Source organism: Heterocephalus glaber, unplaced genomic scaffold, assembly GCF_053883595.1.
Source record: "Heterocephalus glaber isolate CG9 unplaced genomic scaffold, H.glaber_assembly_v1.0 deba00001803, whole genome shotgun sequence".
Classification (NCBI taxonomy): domain Eukaryota; kingdom Metazoa; phylum Chordata; class Mammalia; order Rodentia; family Bathyergidae; genus Heterocephalus; species Heterocephalus glaber.
Window position 1 is genome coordinate 329508 of NW_028258478.1, and position 19189 is coordinate 348696.

The 19189-nt window shown below is 34.1% G+C and overlaps 1 protein-coding gene across 5 annotated transcripts in view; it reads left to right on the top strand.

Annotated features, from left to right (window-relative positions):
- Positions 1 to 12855, top strand: part of LOC147820787 (zinc finger X-chromosomal protein-like) — a 54587-nt gene extending 41732 nt beyond the window's left edge. For 4 of the 5 annotated variants that reach the window (XM_087203566.1, XM_087203571.1, XM_087203569.1 and 1 more), the window contains 5 exons: positions 7913 to 8062; positions 8279 to 8422; positions 8647 to 8802; positions 9379 to 9519; positions 10532 to 12855. In XM_087203566.1, the coding sequence (XP_087059692.1) occupies positions 7913 to 8062; positions 8279 to 8422; positions 8647 to 8802; positions 9379 to 9519; positions 10532 to 11712 (1772 nt within the window). In that variant the 3' untranslated portion in view covers positions 11713 to 12855. The remainder of the gene's footprint in view (positions 1 to 7912; positions 8063 to 8278; positions 8423 to 8646; positions 8803 to 9378; positions 9520 to 10531) is intronic. The other variant, XM_087203570.1, reaches the window with a different exon arrangement.
- Positions 12856 to 19189: the final 6334 nt, after the last annotated feature.

Genomic DNA, 19189 nt, shown 5'->3' on the forward strand with positions numbered 1-19189 from the left:
TCTAGAAGCTTTTGAGGTTCAGCGTCAGGTTGTTTAATTGGGCTTGTTCTGTTTTCCTAATATGTGTATTCACTGCTATGAATTTCCCTTGTAAGACTGCTTTCATTGTGTCCCATAGATTCCGATTAATTGAAGGAACTGTCTGATTTCTTCTTTAATTTCCTCTGTGATCCATTGGTTAAGAATGTATGATTTGTGGGCCAGGGATTTAGCTCAGTGCTTTTGCTGCCTGCTGTGCAAGTGCAAGGACCCGAGTTTGATCCCCGGTACCAAAAATAATGTATGATTTGATCTCTATGTCTGTGCACTTTCTGATTTTGATTGTCAATTTTTAGTTTAATTGTGATATGGTTTAATATTCATGAGATTATTTTCATTGTCTTGAATTTATTAAGTTGCTTTCCAGGCTAATGTGGTGTACTTTGGATAAAATTTGGTGTTTTGCTGAGAAAAACACATATTCTGTTCATCTGAACACTAGATAATCTGTTACTTCCATTTGTTCGAATGTGTGGTTCTGTGATGTTTGTTGAATTTGGGTGGAGTATGACAACCTATTTGTGATAGTGGAATATTGAACTGAACTGTGAATGTGTGGATGTTTATCTGTTAAATCTAGCAGTATTTGTGAAATAGGCTGTGCATTCTTGAACGTACATATTTACAGTTATTTTTTCTTGTGAATTTTTCCTATTGTCTGCATAGTGACCTCCTTTATCTCTTTTTGATCAGTTTTGGCATGGGGTTTATTTTGTCTAAAAATATGATTCTAGTTGCTACTCCTCGTTGTTTTCAGGCACTTGTTGCATGGAGTATTGTTTTCCATCTTTTAACTTTCATTTATGTGTTTTATGGATAAGGTATGTCTCTTCTATGCAACATGCAGTTGGAGTTTTTTTGATCTAGTTTGCCAGTTTGTCTTTTTGCTTAAATTCTTTTATTGGTACATTTTAGGTATACAATACATTTACATTTATCATTGGGTGCTTGTACCTGTACATGATGTATCTTGGTTCTTATTTTTCCTCCATTACCTGTGCACCCATCCCTATTTACATAGACTGTTTCCATTTTTTTCTTTTCTCATAATTTTTCCTTTCCTTTCTTTCCTTTCCCCTTCCCCTACCACTTCCGCTACCCATTTAGACCTTCTCTTCCTATTTCAAATTATCAATTATTAGTTTTAATCCTTATTTATACTTTCAGTTTCTCACACTAGAGAAACTTTGGTATTTAAACACATGTGCGTCCTATTTATTTCACTTATAGGCTTAAGACCATCTATCTACATTGAGAGCAATTAGCAAAAGATATTGAGTGAATACTATTGTATTTGGTGTTGTCAATTCCTTTACTTTTTCCTTTTGTTTAAATGTTTACCATGATAGGTTTTTTTAATGAAAATAAATATTTCACAACAAAATAATAACAGTAGTATCATCTTCAAAATAGTTACTCAGTACAAGACAGATAAAAAATCTGTCTTAGAAGAAATAGATTATGTACAAAACTTTCAGTGAACTAAGAAACCAGAAGTCTTATGTTAGATTTATGTTATAGCTTTCTTTTACGAAATATTTGATGCTTTTCTTTTTAGAATTGTTCCTGTGTATGGATCTCTGGGATTTTACTTGTACATGGAGGAAAGGTTCTTTCCTGATCTTAAATACATCAGGTTCTAATTGGCTCATTTTTCCGGAAGTTGGATTCTTTCCCTGGACTTGGAAATTTTTCTGCTGTGATTTCTATAAATAAATTTTCATACCTTATGCTATTTTGTAATCTTTTCTTACTCCTAAAATTCTTAGATTTTTTTTTTTTTGAGTCATCCAGCAGCTGTCTATCCAGTTTTTATGGGCTCTTGTTTTTAAAGGATGTGGTGCTTCAGATGTAACTTTTCAGTTCTGATACACCTCATGTTCACCATTTCTGCTGTCCATAGTTTGAATAGAATTTTTTATACCCTGAATTTTAAGATCTCTAGTAATTCTTCATATTTCCTAGCATCTTCCTTATTTAGTTCACCCAGCTTCTTATTTCTTTCTCATCCCTGATCATTTTGTCATTTAAGTCTTTTATATGATTACATCTCTTTGAGTTCCCTGAATATCTTAATGGATCTCCTTATTAGTTTCTTTGATTCTTTCAAACATTTTAATATTTGGTTTTTAAAATTTACTTTGTATCAGTGCTTATGATACTAACTTTTGGAAGTTAATTTCTGGAGGCAATTGGTTTCTTTGTTTTGTCATGTTTCTGTTATTTGTGTTGAGGTTTGAGGATCAGCTACAGTAGAAAAACTTTATTGCTAGTATGAAGATCTGTTTAGTTGTTGTGTCTTGGCTTTGGTTGTTTTGGTTTTTCTACACTTTTTCAAACTACTCAGCATAATAGGATTAGTCCTAGTGGCTGTGTTGCAAAGGGAGAACTACTCTTATTTGTATCATCATCTATAAATAGGAAGCCTGGGCTGAAAGGAAGGAAGAAGGAAGAGAAAAATAAGGAAATAGATTAGAAGGAAGAAAGGGAGAAATAAGATAACAGGAATTTAAACAAAGATAAGAGGCTGAATTTTGTATTATTTTAATAATGGGTAGAGGACTTTTTATTATTGTTTTTATATGTGCAGACACCTGCCTCATATAACTGTAGATGAAAAGAAGACAGGATAGGGGGAGAGGGAAGAAGGAAGAGAGAGGGAGGCAAAGAGGGGGAGATAAAGAGGAAGGTTAGTGAAGGGAGGGAAGAAAGGGAAAAGGGAGAGGAATGAGGAGAGAGGAGAACAAAACAAATAAAAAACATGCAGTTAACAAAAACACAAAATTCTGTTTATACTTCATTTGTGAATTCAGTCATTTCACTCTTTGCCTTGTGTTCACAAATGAAGAACCTTTCGCTTCTAGAAGTGTTTGGATTTACTGTATCTCTGGCTTGTTCCTGTACTTCACTCTTCAAAGCCTCATTGAGCCTATTAACCCTTGCAACTCAGAACTAGCTCCCTTCCTGTGATTTGATCTCTGACCTGCTAATGAATGAGTATGGCCAACCCAGTGTGTTTTGTTTAGTTTAATCTTCATACCTGAGGTGGTTAGATGAAAATTTTTGCCCCTGTCTTGTGATCTGACCCTTTCAGTTGAGCTGGAAGGGGCAGTGGTGCAGTGTGTTTGGGCCAGTACTCAGTCTTCCTCTGATTCCTAAAAGGCCTTTCTTGGTTTTCACTCTTCTCCATAATCCCTACTTCCGTTAGTGCCCCTCACCACACCTTGTAGCTAAGTCATACCTCTCTAGCTCTTTTCCTTGCATCACTCACCACATGATTCAGAGCATCATTTTGCAGCCTACTGACTAGTGCCTTAGGGCTTGTGGTTAGCAGCATTTTGCTGAGATTAGGAGAGTTCTACTCCTTGTTGTTTAGGAGAAGAGTAGGGGAGCGCCTGCTTTGTTGTTCATCCAGTTACTTCCTCATGTTCTTAATCTCCAGTATTACTGGTTGTAGTCCTGGCCTGCCCCTATAACTTCCTAAAGTCGGGCTTTCTTAGTGTCTGTCTCTGTGTCACTATCAAGACTATTCCCTGGCCTTTACTTTCCCATTGGTCTCTTGGAGCTACGTCAGTCACAATTCTTAAGTGATTCTCTGATTTCCAGTTTCTCTGGTACCCTAGTCCATGAATATCTCACCTGCTAGTTTCTCTATCCCAATGGGTTGGGTGAATAGTTTAAGAGCATATCCGAAGGGTCTGGCTGCCTGTCTAATACTGGCTCCCTCTGAGTATTCTCCCAAGATACTGTTTACTGGGCCTTGAGCATAAAGGATGCTGCCTTCCTCTGATACTGGAATTTGATGGGTTTCTCCTTCATGTTGACTTTCATATTTAGCTTTGTTTGCTTCTGTTTCTGCCTTGCTTACTTGTCCTTGTTCTTCATACTTTTCTAACATATAGCCTCCTATGGGACATGGTAAAATCCCCAGAATACTGTCTCATGGCAAATATGCCAACTTGATCTTATCATGCTCAGCTTAATAGCACAGGTTTCAGACATCCCATAAGGATCCTCAATGGAGTATGGCTTTAAATTCATTGATTTATGTCAAGAGATCAGGGTTTTTTTTCCCTTAAATTCTGTTATTGGTACATTTTAGGTATACAATACATTTACATTTATCATTGGCTGCTTGTACCTCTACATGATGTATCTTGGTTTTATTTTTTTCCCCATTACCTGTGCACTCTTCACCCCCTCCACTTTTCCCTATTTACATAGACTTTGTTTCCATTTTTCCCTTTTCTCATAATTTTTCCTTTCCTTTCTTTCCTATCCCCTACCCCTCCCACTTCCCCTACCTCTTTGGACCTTTTCTTCCTATTTCAAATTATCAGTTATTCATTTTAATCATTTTAATCCTTATTTACACTTTAAGTTTCTCATACCAGAGGAACTATTTAGCATTTACACGAGTGTCCTTTTTATTTCATTTAAGAGTATGGCCTCAGTGTGCATCCATTTAGCTATAAATGTCTCTAGTTTCTTGTTCTTTATGGCTGAGTAGTACTCCATTTTATAAAATACCACATCTTCTTTATTTAGTTTGCAGATGATGGGCATTTGGGCTGTTTCCAGGCTTTAGCTATTACAAACTGTGCCGCTGTATATATGGGTCCCCATATATCGCTGTGGTAAGGTTCTTTTAATTCTTTGGGAAAGATATCCAGCAGGGGAATAAATGAGTCAAATGGACCCTTTAGTCTTACTTCTTTGAGGTATCTCCACACTGATTTCCACAGTGGTTGCCCCAGTCTGAACTCCCACCAACAATGGAGAAGGGTTCCTTTCTCCCCACAACCCCACCAGCATTTCATATTGGTTGATTTCTTGATAGCAGCCATTCTTTCTGGGGTGAAGTAGAATCTCAGTGTTGTTTTCATCTGCATCTCTTGAATGACCAGTGATACTGAACATATTTTCATATGTATATTTGCTCCTTTTACGTCTTTGTAGTTTTGACATAGTGAAAAACGTTCAGCTTGTTAGGATTATGTTTCAGCCCTCTATGTGTTCAAGGCATCTATGATTTTGCTTTTCCTTAGTACTTGGGCACATTTTCCGCCTGTGCTCTAGATTATAGCAAAATTGAAGAATATGTTTTATTACCTTCGTATTATTTCATATTTCTATTCATTTCTCCCTTCATATTCTTTCTGTCTTTGGGATAAAATTTCTGATGGACATGACTGACGGATTTATTTTGACTCACTTGGTTCAGAAGTGAAGTCCATGGCTGGGTACCTCTAAGGCAGCAATCACATGTCAAGAAAAAGCTGCTACCCTCATCCGAGTGAGAGGGAAAGAGCCAGAGAAAAGATACATTCTTCATAGGACATTGATTGATTTCCTCCCATAAGGGCCTGCCTCTAAACTTAGCAATGGATAATTCCTTCTTTCAAATTAATCCGTCCTTTAAAAGCCCTATATGTCTGAGACATTTGGGAAACAGTTTAGAGCCTTAAATAGGTGTCCAACCATTTGTCTTGCCTGGAATTCACTGAGTGAAGAGGAATTGTCTTGGGCCAAATATAAAACACATAATACTGAGTTAAGGCATATACGTTACAAAACTTTTTCTGACCGTGATATTACACGCCTGTAATCTTAGTACTTGGGAAGCTGAGGCAGGAAGATTACCTTGAGTTTGAGGCCAACCTGAGCTACATAGTGAGTTCAAGGCTAGCCTGAACTACATAGTGAGACCCTTCCTCAAAAAAAAGCAAACAAGAAAACCTTCCTTTTTGCATTTTTTTCAGTTTGCTTGTCTGATGAGACAAAATGATTTTGTACTTTCTATACTATTGGTGCCAGAGAACTTTAGAATTTACTAAATTACTCTGAAATAACAGAAACTAAGCCATTTAATAATTAAATGGAAAAAATGTACATATCCATGTAATAGTGATAAATACCTGTCTTCATAGCCACACACCTGTAGGAAAATAGAACCACTGATTATAGTAATTGCCTCATATTACTTGTCAAGTTACATGAGGGGCTATGATATGATTCATATGGGTTTGAGTTCTACTGACTGGTGGTGTCAGGAGGTGGGAATTAACACTGTATTGCATCCTCCCTTACATGGAAGCAAGCCATTGTTACCTAGGCAGTCAAGCACTAAGTAAGTATGTCATGGAAATAATACATATATTCCCCAGGATAAATATAAAACATTCCATTTAAAATGGAGAGGTAGAAAATTTAGTTCTTTCTTAGAAAATAAAAATCACATAGTAATGTTAAAATACAGGATTACCAGCTATTTGGGACTGTGTGGGACAAGGGTTAGACTTGACCATAACAAAGTGGTACTTGCTTTTAGCCTGGATAAGAAATCCTTTCTTTTTATAGCATAGTGTATTATTGCTAAACTATTTCTTTCTGAGTCTCTAAACTCTTTCAGTGTTACTATTTTATCATCGCTTTGCAAGAGTTTTTTTAAAGCTTTTTTTTAATTAATTTTACAAAAATTAAAGTATCTTCAGTTTCATACTAAAGTTTGTAGTAAGTTCTGCTTTGGTCTAGACGTGTAATTTTTGTTGTTATTTAAGTTACTTTAAAGTGAAGTCAGCTAGTGACATTTGTTTTGAGAACAAATTATTAAAATGCAGTTTTCAAATAACTATAAAACCAGCTGTTTTTGGTAATGGCCCAGAAGATTGAGGTTCTTTATTGAAAATAAAGTAATTCCCATGTTTATATGAAAAAAGATTTTTGGATACTTCCTTTAAAACAGTCAGTCCTTCGTTCCTAATTAGATTAATTCTTGGTTCTAATCAGATTAATTCTTGGTTCTAATCAGATTAAATGTCACTGAAAGATTTTTTTTTTTAATTTTGTTTTGTTTTGTTTTTGATCGCTGTACCTCATTATGAAGCTCAGGCTGGCCTAGAACTTGGCTTTAAAGTCATGGTCCTCCTGCCAGTGTGTGCCACTATGCCTGACCCATAATTTTGCTTTTTAATGTTGGCTTTTCAAATATTAAATTTATCTGAACATATACAAGACTTTTCCTGGGAAAAAATAGTTTTGGACTTTTTAAAAGATTATGAGTGTATATGTTCAAAATCTGTTTTGTGTTTATAAACCAGTGTTAAAAAATAGGATTAAAGGGCAGCATTAGTGGCAGATGCCTGAAACCCCCTGCTGTTTAGGAAGATGAGTGAGAAAGGAGAACCACAAGTTCCAGGGTCAGGCTAGGCAAGTGATTTAGACCTTGTCTAAAAATAAGAAGGGCTGAGGATTTACTTCCGTGACGAAGCACCCATGAGTTCCATCCCCAGTCTCTCAAAAAAATAAAATAAAATTTCACTCTCATTACAGCTTTAGTTGATTTATATACATTGTGCTTGAGTCATGAACCCATTGATTTTCTCTGTGTGTATTTTTCTGGTAATCCTATTGTATGTTTTTAAAAACTTTCTAATACATTAGGACTAGTGTTCAACGTTGAGAATGTAGCTCAGTGGTAGAGAGCTTATCATACAAGAGGTCCTAGCACTGCCAAAAAACAAAACAAAACAACAGCTGATGTTTGCTGATTTTACTGAGAGGACACTGATCCAGGACATTGAAGAATAACTAATAGAGTAAGGCTTTTACCTATGGATAAGTGAAGATGCAATATATCCTTTTATTTCTTTTATTAAATTTGTAGGATATGAAGAATTTGAATTATGTGTAATATTTTTAAGATTTCATTTATTTTTAAATGCATTTACAACATATACTTTTCTAGGTAAAATGATTTTATGTGAATCAAGTTAATGATTATATTTGTAAGAATAAAAGACTTTCAAAAATAGTATCATTTTTATTCATTTACCAGCTATTATTGTTTATGGTGTGTTTCCTGCTTTTGCAGTGGATGATGCTGGGAAAATAGAACATGACAGTTTCACTGGGGTGACTATGGATACAGAGTCAGAAATTGATTCTTGTAAAGTGGATGGCACTTGTCCTGAAGTTATCAAGGTGTACATTTTTAAAGCTGAATCTGGAGAGGATGACTTAGGTAACAGGAAACTGTTAAAATTTTGTGTGTCCCTTTTTCAAACTGCTTAACTTAATTACTTTTAGATTTTTAAAACTGGGTGTTCTTTAGTTTGGAAAATTAACTTTTAAGACATATTTCTCATGTAATATAAAAATACTGTAAAATAATCATCTTGTTGAAATAAAATGAGATGACATTTCAAGCAAATCTTTGGAGTTGTGTCTTCCCTCCTAGGTGGAACTGTAGACATTGTGGAGAGTGAGCCCGAGAATGGTCATGGAGTTGAGGTATTTGATCAGAACAGCAGTATTCATGTGCCTAGGGAAAAGATGGTTTATATGACCGTGAGTGACTCTCATCAGGAAGATGAAGACTTAAGTAAGTAGGTGGCCTTTTTGTGGGATTTTATGTTTCTGTAATTCCTTTTTTTAATGCAACCATTACTTGAAAAAATTAAAGCCATTATTTTAGAGATTGTATATACTATTTTCTATTGAAAGACATCATAGGAAAACAAGTTATGGTGAAGTATTTACTGTTACTGTATTTTTCCTTTTTATCTGTAAATCTGATTGTCAAAAATTTTATTAATTTATATTTAGATGTTGCTGACATCACTGATGAGGTTTATATGGAAGTGATTGTAGGTGAGGAGGATGCTGCTGCTGCAGCAGCAGCTGCTGCTGCTGTGCATGAACAGCAAATGGATGACAGTGATAGGAAAGCTTTCATGCCAATTGCATGGGCAGCAGCTTATGGTAAGTCACATAGAAACTTGAAGAATGAGTAGTTTTAAATATCTACTTATAAAAAAATGATTTATGTGATCTTGGGATTTTGGAAACATAAAGTAATCAGTATGACGATCTAAACAAAAGTGAAAAAAATCAAAGCCGAGGATTTAGCTCAAGTGCTTCTGGCGCCTGCCTCGCAAGCTCAAGGTCCTGAGTTCGATCTCTGGTACCCAAAAAAAAAAGTAAAAAAATCAGTTATAGAGTTTATATCTTTCTTTAAATTATAATACGAATTTCTTTCATACCTATTATATAGGAAGTACTCAGGCTTTAAAGGTGATTTTTTTTTTTTTTTTTATCTTGTTTATACTTGTCTCATGGTTTTACAGTTTTGGGAGATTACAAAGGAATTCACAGGACAAAATTCTACTGGATTTGGAAGCTAAGAATTTCCTGTAGTCTTGCTGTAAATATGTTTATAAAACTTGGTACTTAAAATGTGGAATTTTTGTCATTCATGGGTGGGATGTCATGGCTTCTCATTGTCATAGTTAATAATTCTTATTTATAATGCTGTATGTTTTTAATGCACATTGTTAGGTAATAATTCTGATGGAATTGAAAACCGGAATGGCACTGCAAGTGCCCTCTTGCACATAGATGAATCTGCAGGCGTTAGCAGGCTGGCTAAGCAAAAACCGAAGAAAAGGAGACGACCTGTTTCCAGGCAGTACCAAACAGGTAATGGCACATTAGTTCTATGACACAATGTGCTCTATGAGGTCTCAGAGGAAACTCTAGTATATATTCACAGTGGTAGTATTTTAGCTGCTAGGCTACATGTAGTTTTTGTTTACTGAATTTGAAAATAATTTTTTTTTGGTACCAGGTATTAAACTCTGGACCTTGTGGTTGTAAGGCAGGTACGGTGCCACTGAGCTAAATCCCTGGCCCTGAAAATAATAATTTTTATAACTCAGTAGCATTCATGATTTCCCTGGATAAAAAAACTGTGGATTAAGACATTAAGGAAAAAGAAAATTAAAATCTCAGGTGATATTCATGAGAATAAAAATAAATCACATGTTTTAGTTTACTTTAATTAGTTTAGTTTATTAAATTAATTGAACCCAGGGCCTTCACATGCACTACATTATCCAGCTTTACTTATTTACTTTATTTTTTAGACAGGATCACCCTAAGTCATTGAGTTGCCCAGAATGGCCTCAAACTTGGGACCTTCCTTCCTCAACTTCTAAGAATTCTGGAATTATAGACATGTGCTATCAGACCCAGCTGTTAATTAACTTTAAATAAATAAATTTCAGTAGTCTAGTTATTTTAGTGTAAAACATAATTTATAGAAGAGCAGGAATGTATTTTACTTGGTCATAGAATATATTTTCTGTATTGTTTTGTATATTGACTTTCATATAAAATTTTTGTAGTTATGATTAAAGTATAAATATGGTTTTAATAACAAATTAGAAATGTTGACCTTTATTTATAATTGATTTTCCACAGATTTCTAAGTATATGCAGCTTCATTATTGCTTGATTTTTCATTTTAGTTGTTGACAGTGAGATTAGAGTAGTCATACTGAACTAGACCAGGTTCATTTTATTACTGTGTTACAATACCTTACATCAAAAAGTGAGTATTAAAAATTTAGGTGTAATTGGCCAATAATGTTTAGAAAACACACTTAAATCTTTGAAACACCATTCATACTCTTTACTTGTCCATTTTTAGCAATTATTATTGGTCCTGATGGACATCCTTTGACTGTATATCCTTGTATGATCTGTGGGAAGAAGTTTAAATCAAGAGGTTTTTTGAAAAGGCACATGAAAAACCATCCTGAACACCTTATGAAGAAGAAATACTGTTGTACTGACTGTGATTACACTACCAACAAGAAGATAAGCTTACATAATCATCTGGAGAGCCACAAGCTGACCAGCAGGGCAGAGAAGGCCATTGAATGTGATGAGTGTGGAAAACATTTATCTCATGCTGGGGCTTTGTTCACTCACAAAATGGTTCACAAGGAAAAAGCCAATAAAATGCACAAATGTAAATTCTGTCACTATGAGACAGCTGAACAAGGGTTATTGAATCGCCACCTTTTGGCAGTCCACAGCAAGAACTTTCCTCATATTTGTGTAGAATGTGGTAAAGGTTTTCGTCATCCATCAGAGCTTAAAAAGCACATGCGAATTCATACTGGGGAGAAGCCATACCAATGCCAATATTGCGAATATAGATCTGCAGACTCTTCTAACTTGAAAACACATGTTAAAACTAAGCATAGTAGAGAGATGACATTCAAATGTGACGTTTGTCTTCTGACCTTCTCAGATGCCAAAGAGGTACAGCAACATGCTGTTATCCACCAAGAAAGCAAAACACACCATTGTTTGCATTGTGACCACAAGAGTTCAAATTCAAGTGATTTGAAGCGACATATAATTTCAGTTCACACAAAAGACTACCCCCATAAGTGTGACATGTGTGACAAAGGCTTTCACAGGCCTTCTGAACTCAAGAAACATATGGCTGCCCACAAGGGTAAAAAAATGCACCAGTGTAGACACTGTGACTTTAAGATTGCAGATCCATTTGTACTAAGTCGCCATATTCTCTCAGTTCACACTAAAGATCTTCCATTTAGGTGTAAGAGATGCAGAAAGGGATTTAGGCAACAGAATGAGCTTAAAAAGCATATGAAGACACACAGTGGCCGGAAAGTGTATCAGTGTGAGTACTGTGAATACAGCACTACGGATGCCTCAGGCTTTAAGCGACATGTTATTTCCATTCATACAAAAGACTATCCTCATCGGTGTGACTACTGCAAGAAAGGCTTTCGAAGACCTTCAGAAAAGAACCAGCACATAATGAGGCATCATAAAGAAATGGGCCTGCCCTAACAGTAGTTCTACAGACATTTGTTAAAATAACTGCCTTGAATGGAGAAATTCATTTTAAAGGCCTTTATTCTTGTCACATAGGATGCTGTATGTTAATTAATCTGGTGTACAGATAACTATTTTTTTAGTTGTCTACATCTTTTTCAAGAGGGTGTTCTGGATTCTACTCAGTTTATTTAATAAATGAAAAAACAACCAAATTGCTTATAATACAGTAATTCTTGTTTCTATACTGAATTTTTAATCTTAGAACCTTTACTATTCATCTTGAAAGTACTCTCTCTCCTAAGACAGAATAATTTGATTGATAATTCTAAAAATAGTCATTTTGACTCCATTTTTGACAAAATTTTCACATTAGGCATTGGGTCCAAATGGGAGATTTATTTTTACTGTCCAGTCTCTGTTGTCATGATGTGGCTGTCATTTCCTTGGTTAATATTTTCAAATTGCCTGACCGTTGAGTGTTTTAACACTGCTGATTGTAGAACATTGACTGGGTTTGTTTCATTTTGTTTAGTAGGCAAAAAATACTTCTTAAAAATCTGATATTGTAGTGTTTTTATCTTTTTTTCAATCATAGCAAACTTTTAGAAAAATCTTACTGAAATTTTTGTGTATTACTGTTCTTGCTTTTATCTCCTTTTGTCTTGAAGTAGTTATGTAAATGAGATTGCAGGTTGAATTTGCAGTCTTTTAATTTTTGGATTTATAAGGGGTTTTGTCATGTGTGTAAAATGTACCATAAAATTTAGATTTTTGAGTTACTTATTTCCTGTTTGCACAGATAACCTCCCCCAATTGTCTTTCTTTTTTTTGAGTCAGAGTCTTGAACTCTTTATTCCAGACTGGCCTTGAATTTGACAGTCTTCTTTCCTCAGTCTCCCAAATGCTGGGACTGCAAGTTGCAACACCATGCCTGGCCTCAATTTTAAACTTTTTTTTTTTTTTATACCTGGGATTGAACTCAGGACCTTGGCTTGTGGATGCCACTGAGCTGAATCCCAGCCAGAATTTTAAATTTGTGACAAAAAATATAAAATTTAATACAACTTGAAAGATCCAGGAAATGTATGAACTTGTTGTTTCAGAGAAATTAAAATTCAGGTGAAGAATTAAAAATAAAATAAGGCCAACAGGAAACTGTTTCTTTCTGTTAATTGAAAAATGCAAGTTAAGATCTTTCTAGGTAGAATATTCTCATAAAATTTCAGCTTCATACCTTAAGATCTGGAAAGGTAATCCAGACATGGCTGTACTGGTTCTCTGAGAATTCTATGATGGAACTTTGTTTTTTGAGAGAGAATGATGACTAAGAGAAAGTAATGGCTCTGAACAGAATGAATACCAGTCACAACTTGAGTTGGCAAGTTCCACCTGCTTTCTCATTTCTTAGTTAACAAATTTTAAAAGACTGAGTGTACGTGCTGATTTTGATTAGAAGATAAAAATGGTAGAGTGAATGAAAATCTGTTACCTTGGAACATCACTGCATCTTTTATTTTTGTTTAATTTAATAGTTGGCATTTTTAAACTGTTAAGTAACTCATGCACAGTTACAGTTTATTCAGTTAATTAGAATTACGTTATTAGGAATTTTGGAGACCAGAAAACAGTTTTTAATTTCCATAAGTTAGCTGCTGGCATATATGTATCTGGAATAAAATGGGAAATTAGAATAATAATTCCCTTATGTCATAAGCTCCTTTTTTGGCTTCATTGTGGTGGTTCCTTCCACGTTTACTCTCAAGTGGTTGTATTTTTCACTGTGCTACAATAGCATATTCAAAAGTTACAGAATGAGAAATCAAAATATTCTTTGGTGTTTGACAGCTTCTGAAATGCTAGAGAATATTCTACTTCTAATGTGCTTTAGACACATTGGAATTCAAACGTAATGCCAATAAATGCCATGGAATGGATGTTGGAACCTCTTACACTTTCTTATTCTCTACATGAATTCCCAGTTTTTAGTTATGTCTTTTATACAGACCTTGGAAACTAATATTTGTGTGTTTGAGAGTCTTAAATCTCATTTGAATTTGACTTTTAAGTAAAAGAAAATATTTAAGCAAAAAATCTAAAGTTAGAAATTTAAAAGCATCCTGTAAAATTAATTTAAGTAGCTTATTTATGTTTTTTAAAATAAACTGAAAGGTAAAGAGAACATTTTATATGTTATTTTCCACATAGTCTGAAGTCATACATGATTTTGTTTTTTAAGCACAATATTAAAACCTTTAAAAGGTAATAAGTAAGTTTGTTTAAGTGAATATCAGCAAATACATTTGTATAAAGAATGAAATTGTGCTTATTATATATGTTATAGTCTGGTTTTAATGCTTAAATTTGATTAGCAAAGCTAAAATTGGTTTAAGATTTTCAAAAGGTACAAATTCTTATAAGAACATAAGTTATTGTTTCATTGAATTGCCTATTAAATATTATATGACCCTTTCTCTGTACACACTGTAAAATGCCTGACATACAGTACATAAATTCATACAAGGAAGTGTAATAGTATTGTAAATGTGTACTTGAGAATAACATGTAAAAATAAAAGTGAAAATATTTTCTTGTTAAATGCTTAACGTATTTAATATTAGTAGTTAACACTTGTTTATGGAAAAAATGCAGTTTTAATAAGCTGGTTTCTTAATTTCTTCTGTACATCAGTAAAATGCAAACTGTTACTGTCAGTTTTATTAGTTTTAACTTCAGAGTAGTTAAAAGCCAATTGCTGAACTTTTGACTTGCATGTTCTTGAAATTTTTTTTAAATTTTATTTTGTACAAAGAATTGTTACAGTTTTTTCAACACTTGAGATAAATTTCCCTTTTCTGAAATGGTTTTTGAGAACATTGAGAATATTATAAATCTGATGTACTGCACACCTGTAATAATCCTAGCATTCATGTGGCTAAAGTAGAAAGATTCTGAATTCAAGGCCAGCCTAAGTTACACAGTGAGACTTTGTGTAAGATAAAAAGTTGTATAGATACACAGTATACAGCTATTTCACATTGAATTAGTGATGGTTGTTAATATCTCCATAACAAAAGACCCTGCTTTAGAGTTACTTGTTTCTTACTCCATTTGCTCAAAAACTATAGGTTATGTTTTTTCATAATAAACTTGGGATCTAGATTAAAGTTAACCATATGTTGATGAGCAGAGGGTTAGGGGAGATTGAGATACTTTGATTTTGTTATTATTGCTTTTATTAAAATATATGTAATTCCTAATATAAAAACCAAAGTCCTAAAATATACAGTCAGTGGTATTTAATATATTCACAATATTTTGCTGCCATCACTTCTGTTTAGATGATATTATTAAAATATTATCTTTGTTTTAATTTTTTTGAGTAGTAAAAATTTATTGAGATAAAGCTGGTAAGAGAGACAGAAGAGGGACCAGAAGGTGGGTTGCCCCCTTTTTTTTAGGTTTGAAGGTAAAAATCTTACAGATGTTCATCCCTGTAGGAACATGTACTTACATAACAGTTTAGTAAATAATTAAAACAAGTTGTTAAGAAAATGTGAATATTATTACCTAGATCATGCATGCAGACTAAGGCAACTGTTAAAAATAAATCATAACACCTAATAATTACAGAATTTGTGTAAAGAAAAATATTGTGTGATTTGAAGGCAGTTTGTAGACCAAGGATTGTCAGCATCAATAGGAAAATGTTGAGAAATATAAAAATTTGGTTGTACTGTAGCCCTAATAAAGTATGAAAAATGTAATAGGCCCCAGCATTTGGTTGGTTGGTTATGTTGAAGTAAGAAAAAGGAAGAAAACCATCAGTTTTACCATTTTAACCATTAAAAAGTGATATTCAGTAATATTGGATATACAGTGGACCCTTGACTTAACAAACTCAGTTCATTCCCAAGGGCTGGTTATAACTCAAGTTGGTCAGTTGCCTGCAAAAGCTTTCTTCTGTATAATTTTAGGCCACACTTCTCAGTGTCCTTAGTCATTGGCCAAGGATTTAATGAACCTTGCACAGAAAAGAATGTTGTTCCTTCCAGAACTCTTTAAGGGTTAAATCCATATTTGAGAACATCTGGAAGCCCAAGTGGCCAGCATTTGAGTGGTAACTCAGTACTTCGGTTGTAAGTTAAAACTAAAATTCTGGTCATAGCCCAAGTTGTTTGTACACCAGGCGAGTCATAACTCAAGGATCTACTGTATTCTTTGCTGTAAAGCTGATGTCTTACAACTATACCCAGGCAGCAGCTTACAGTTTTCCACTGCCCTGGGTTCTTGGTGTCCTTCATTTTTGTTCTAGTTCTACAAGTTTGATACCACTTTAGATATCTCAAATATGTACAGTACTGCTGTCTTGTTATTGTGACTTATTGTTGCTTGAGTGCATTCTTCTGACTGGTAGAAAATTATTTACTCTCAACTATTACTATGATATTAGGTGTGGACTTCAAAAATCACAATCTTTAGCTAAGTCTTGTGCATACTTACAGTCTCAACTACTCAGGAGGATGACAGGTTTGAGGCCAGTGTGTGCAATTGAGCAACATTCTGTCTCAAAATGATAGGACTGGAGGATGTAGCTTCAGTGGTAGAACACATGCCTAGCATGTCCTATGACCTAGGCCCAGATCTGATTGGTACACAAATATCCACAACATTTTTCTTATTGGTAAATTGGTTATTTTATAATGTCTTATACTAATTTTTTGACATGAAGTGTGTTACCTTGTCTGACTGTAGCTATCCCTGCTTTTTTGGCTGGGGACGGCCACAATTTGCATGGTTTGTCTTTTTTTCTATTCTACTTTCTGACTTAATATGAATTCCAGGCATTGAGCATGTAATTAGGTCCTTTTTTTCCCCACTCATCCAGTGTCTTTTGTCAATTTATATTTGAAGTAATTGCTAATACAAAGGACTTTTTATTATATCTTTTCTGTTTTCTCTATGTTTTGTGGCTTTTCTAACTGCCTTCCTGTTTTTACTGATTTTTTTTGTAGTAACATTCTTTGGTTCTGTACTTCTCGTGTATATTTTGTAGGTATTTTCTTTGTATTTTCTAAATTAAATGCAATAGTGAAAATATCTTAAAATGTAATAACATTCTACTTGAATATAAATAGTTGAAGGCCAACTATTGGAAATATCTGGAAGTTTACAATATTCTGTTTTAAATTAATATGATAATTTTAGTTGATTACAAAAACTTTTTTCTAGGCTGGCAGTGTACCTTATTGGAGAGTACTTGTCTAGTATATAGAGGCCCTGGGTTCAATCCCCAATAAAAAAGAAACCCTTTTTTTAATCCCTAACCTCTGCCCACTTTGTTATTTATATTTGTTGCTATAAGATCCTATACAGGAATTATAGGCACTAAAATTACAATAAGCTTATTTTCCGTGTATTGGAGATCTTTTTACTTTCGTAAGAGTTTTTGTTGCTGTCTCATTGTTTTGTTTCAACTCAGTTACTTTTTTTAGTAATTACTGTTAACACTGGTTTTATGGTATTGAACTCCCTCAATTTATGTTTTTCTGAAAAGGTGTGACTTTTTTGAAAAGTCAGTTTTATTCTATGAAACTTTTCTTGGTGGGGCAGGTTATGTGTGTATGCTTGTGTGTGTGTGTGTGTGTGTGTTTGTATCTTGCTGGGATGAGAGCCTGGAGCTTTCTGGTTGCCATCTTACACTATTTATTATCCATTACCTTGGCATGAAAACTGGCACCCATAGCTTATTCGCTGACATTGTTTCCTTGCAGTGAGAACATCAGTCTATTTTTATCTTTAAATTGATTCTGATGTCCTTTAAACAATGTGAGCTATTGGTTGAGAGTGCTTGAAAGAACTACAGAAGAATTTGCTAAACATTTTATACAGTAATGTGAAAGACTACCCCCATGACCCATCACTTGAAATAAGCAGAATAGGTAAAATAGGGCCCAAGTAGCTTTTACAGCACTTTCTAAAGGGTGGGTCAACTTTCAGTAAATACACCTTTTAGACCACGTATAAGTTATACACATTTCGTACATCTTGTATGGTCACCCAGACCTTAAATTCTTAATGTAAATGGAATTCAGAATCAAATTCAACAAATTAAATTCAGAATACTCAGTATTTTATAAGCTTATCCTGGACTAATTATATGATTCATATTAGAAATACTGTTTTTCCATTTTCAGCAACTATTGGGTAAGGAAAACATTAAGTTGGTCTCATTTTATTGTAAATACATAGTTTATATAAAGATATCTTTAACATTATATCTACTATTTCTAAATTTGACTTCAGATAACTTGGATATTACATGTAGATTGTATATGTGTATTTGGATATTTATATGTACCTACATGGCTATATACATGCATACTAAAAAAAGTCCAATTTTCTTGACATACTAGAAGATGGAAATATTTGGTGCACCTTTTTGAATACTTTGGCATTTCTGTCATTTAAAGTCCCTTGGATATGCATGTTTATAACTTAACACATAAAGCCTTTTCTGACAAAAATATGTAATATTTGAAGTTGGAGATCAGAAACAGGCATTATTTTTTCTTAATACCTTTTTCACATGTATTTCAGGTTGAAGCATTCTGTTACTAATGAAGTTAGCCTTGTTAGGAATTGGAGATGACATTCATGTAAATTCTCACAAATTTCTTCTTAACAGCATTTAAAATTAGTTAATCCACATTTCCTTTAGAAGTCGTGTCTCTGTTCTTCATGGTTATGATTGTCTTTAAATATAGACTGCTTTTCTTTTTTCATGTGATTTATGAAAGGTATTAGAGTCATCTGACATACTGGAGATACTAATCACTAATCACATTGACACTGTAGGCACATGGGCCAGGGATTTAGCTCAGTGGTTGCACCGCCTGCCTCCCAAGCAAGCACAAGGTCCTGAGTTTGATCCCTGGCACCAAAAAAATAAATTGTTTTTAATTTTTAAAAAATGGATACAGGAAACTATAAAAAAATACGTGGTGCATCTTTTAAAATTAAATGCAGTAAACCTTGTGTGAGAAAACTAGAGGCCAAAATAATTCTACTTGTTACTACCTCCAATGTAGATTTAAATTCAGTCAATCACTGAAAAACATTGATCCGACTTTGCACATCTTAAAGTAGATTGCTCTTACACCAGAAGGACTGTAGCACTTTCTCAGCCTTCACACTGAAATACAGAGAAGAATTAAAGAAGAGTTTTAATAAACTTAAATAAAAGGTTAGAGCACTTCTAAGTTGTCCTGTGGCATTAGCACACTAACAAAATGTGAGGCTTTTAGTCTTACGTATTTGTGAGAGACTGCCTGTAGACTTAAACATCTTTCCTTAGGCATTGTGATAGTTTCCAAAGTTTGTTTCTTGTAGGAGATGGGTAGAATTTTTTTCAGATAGCTGTTTCTATTGTGGCAGAATTACTTAATATTAATGGGAACCCTTGTAAGTTTTCATAATTTTGGAAGATTTG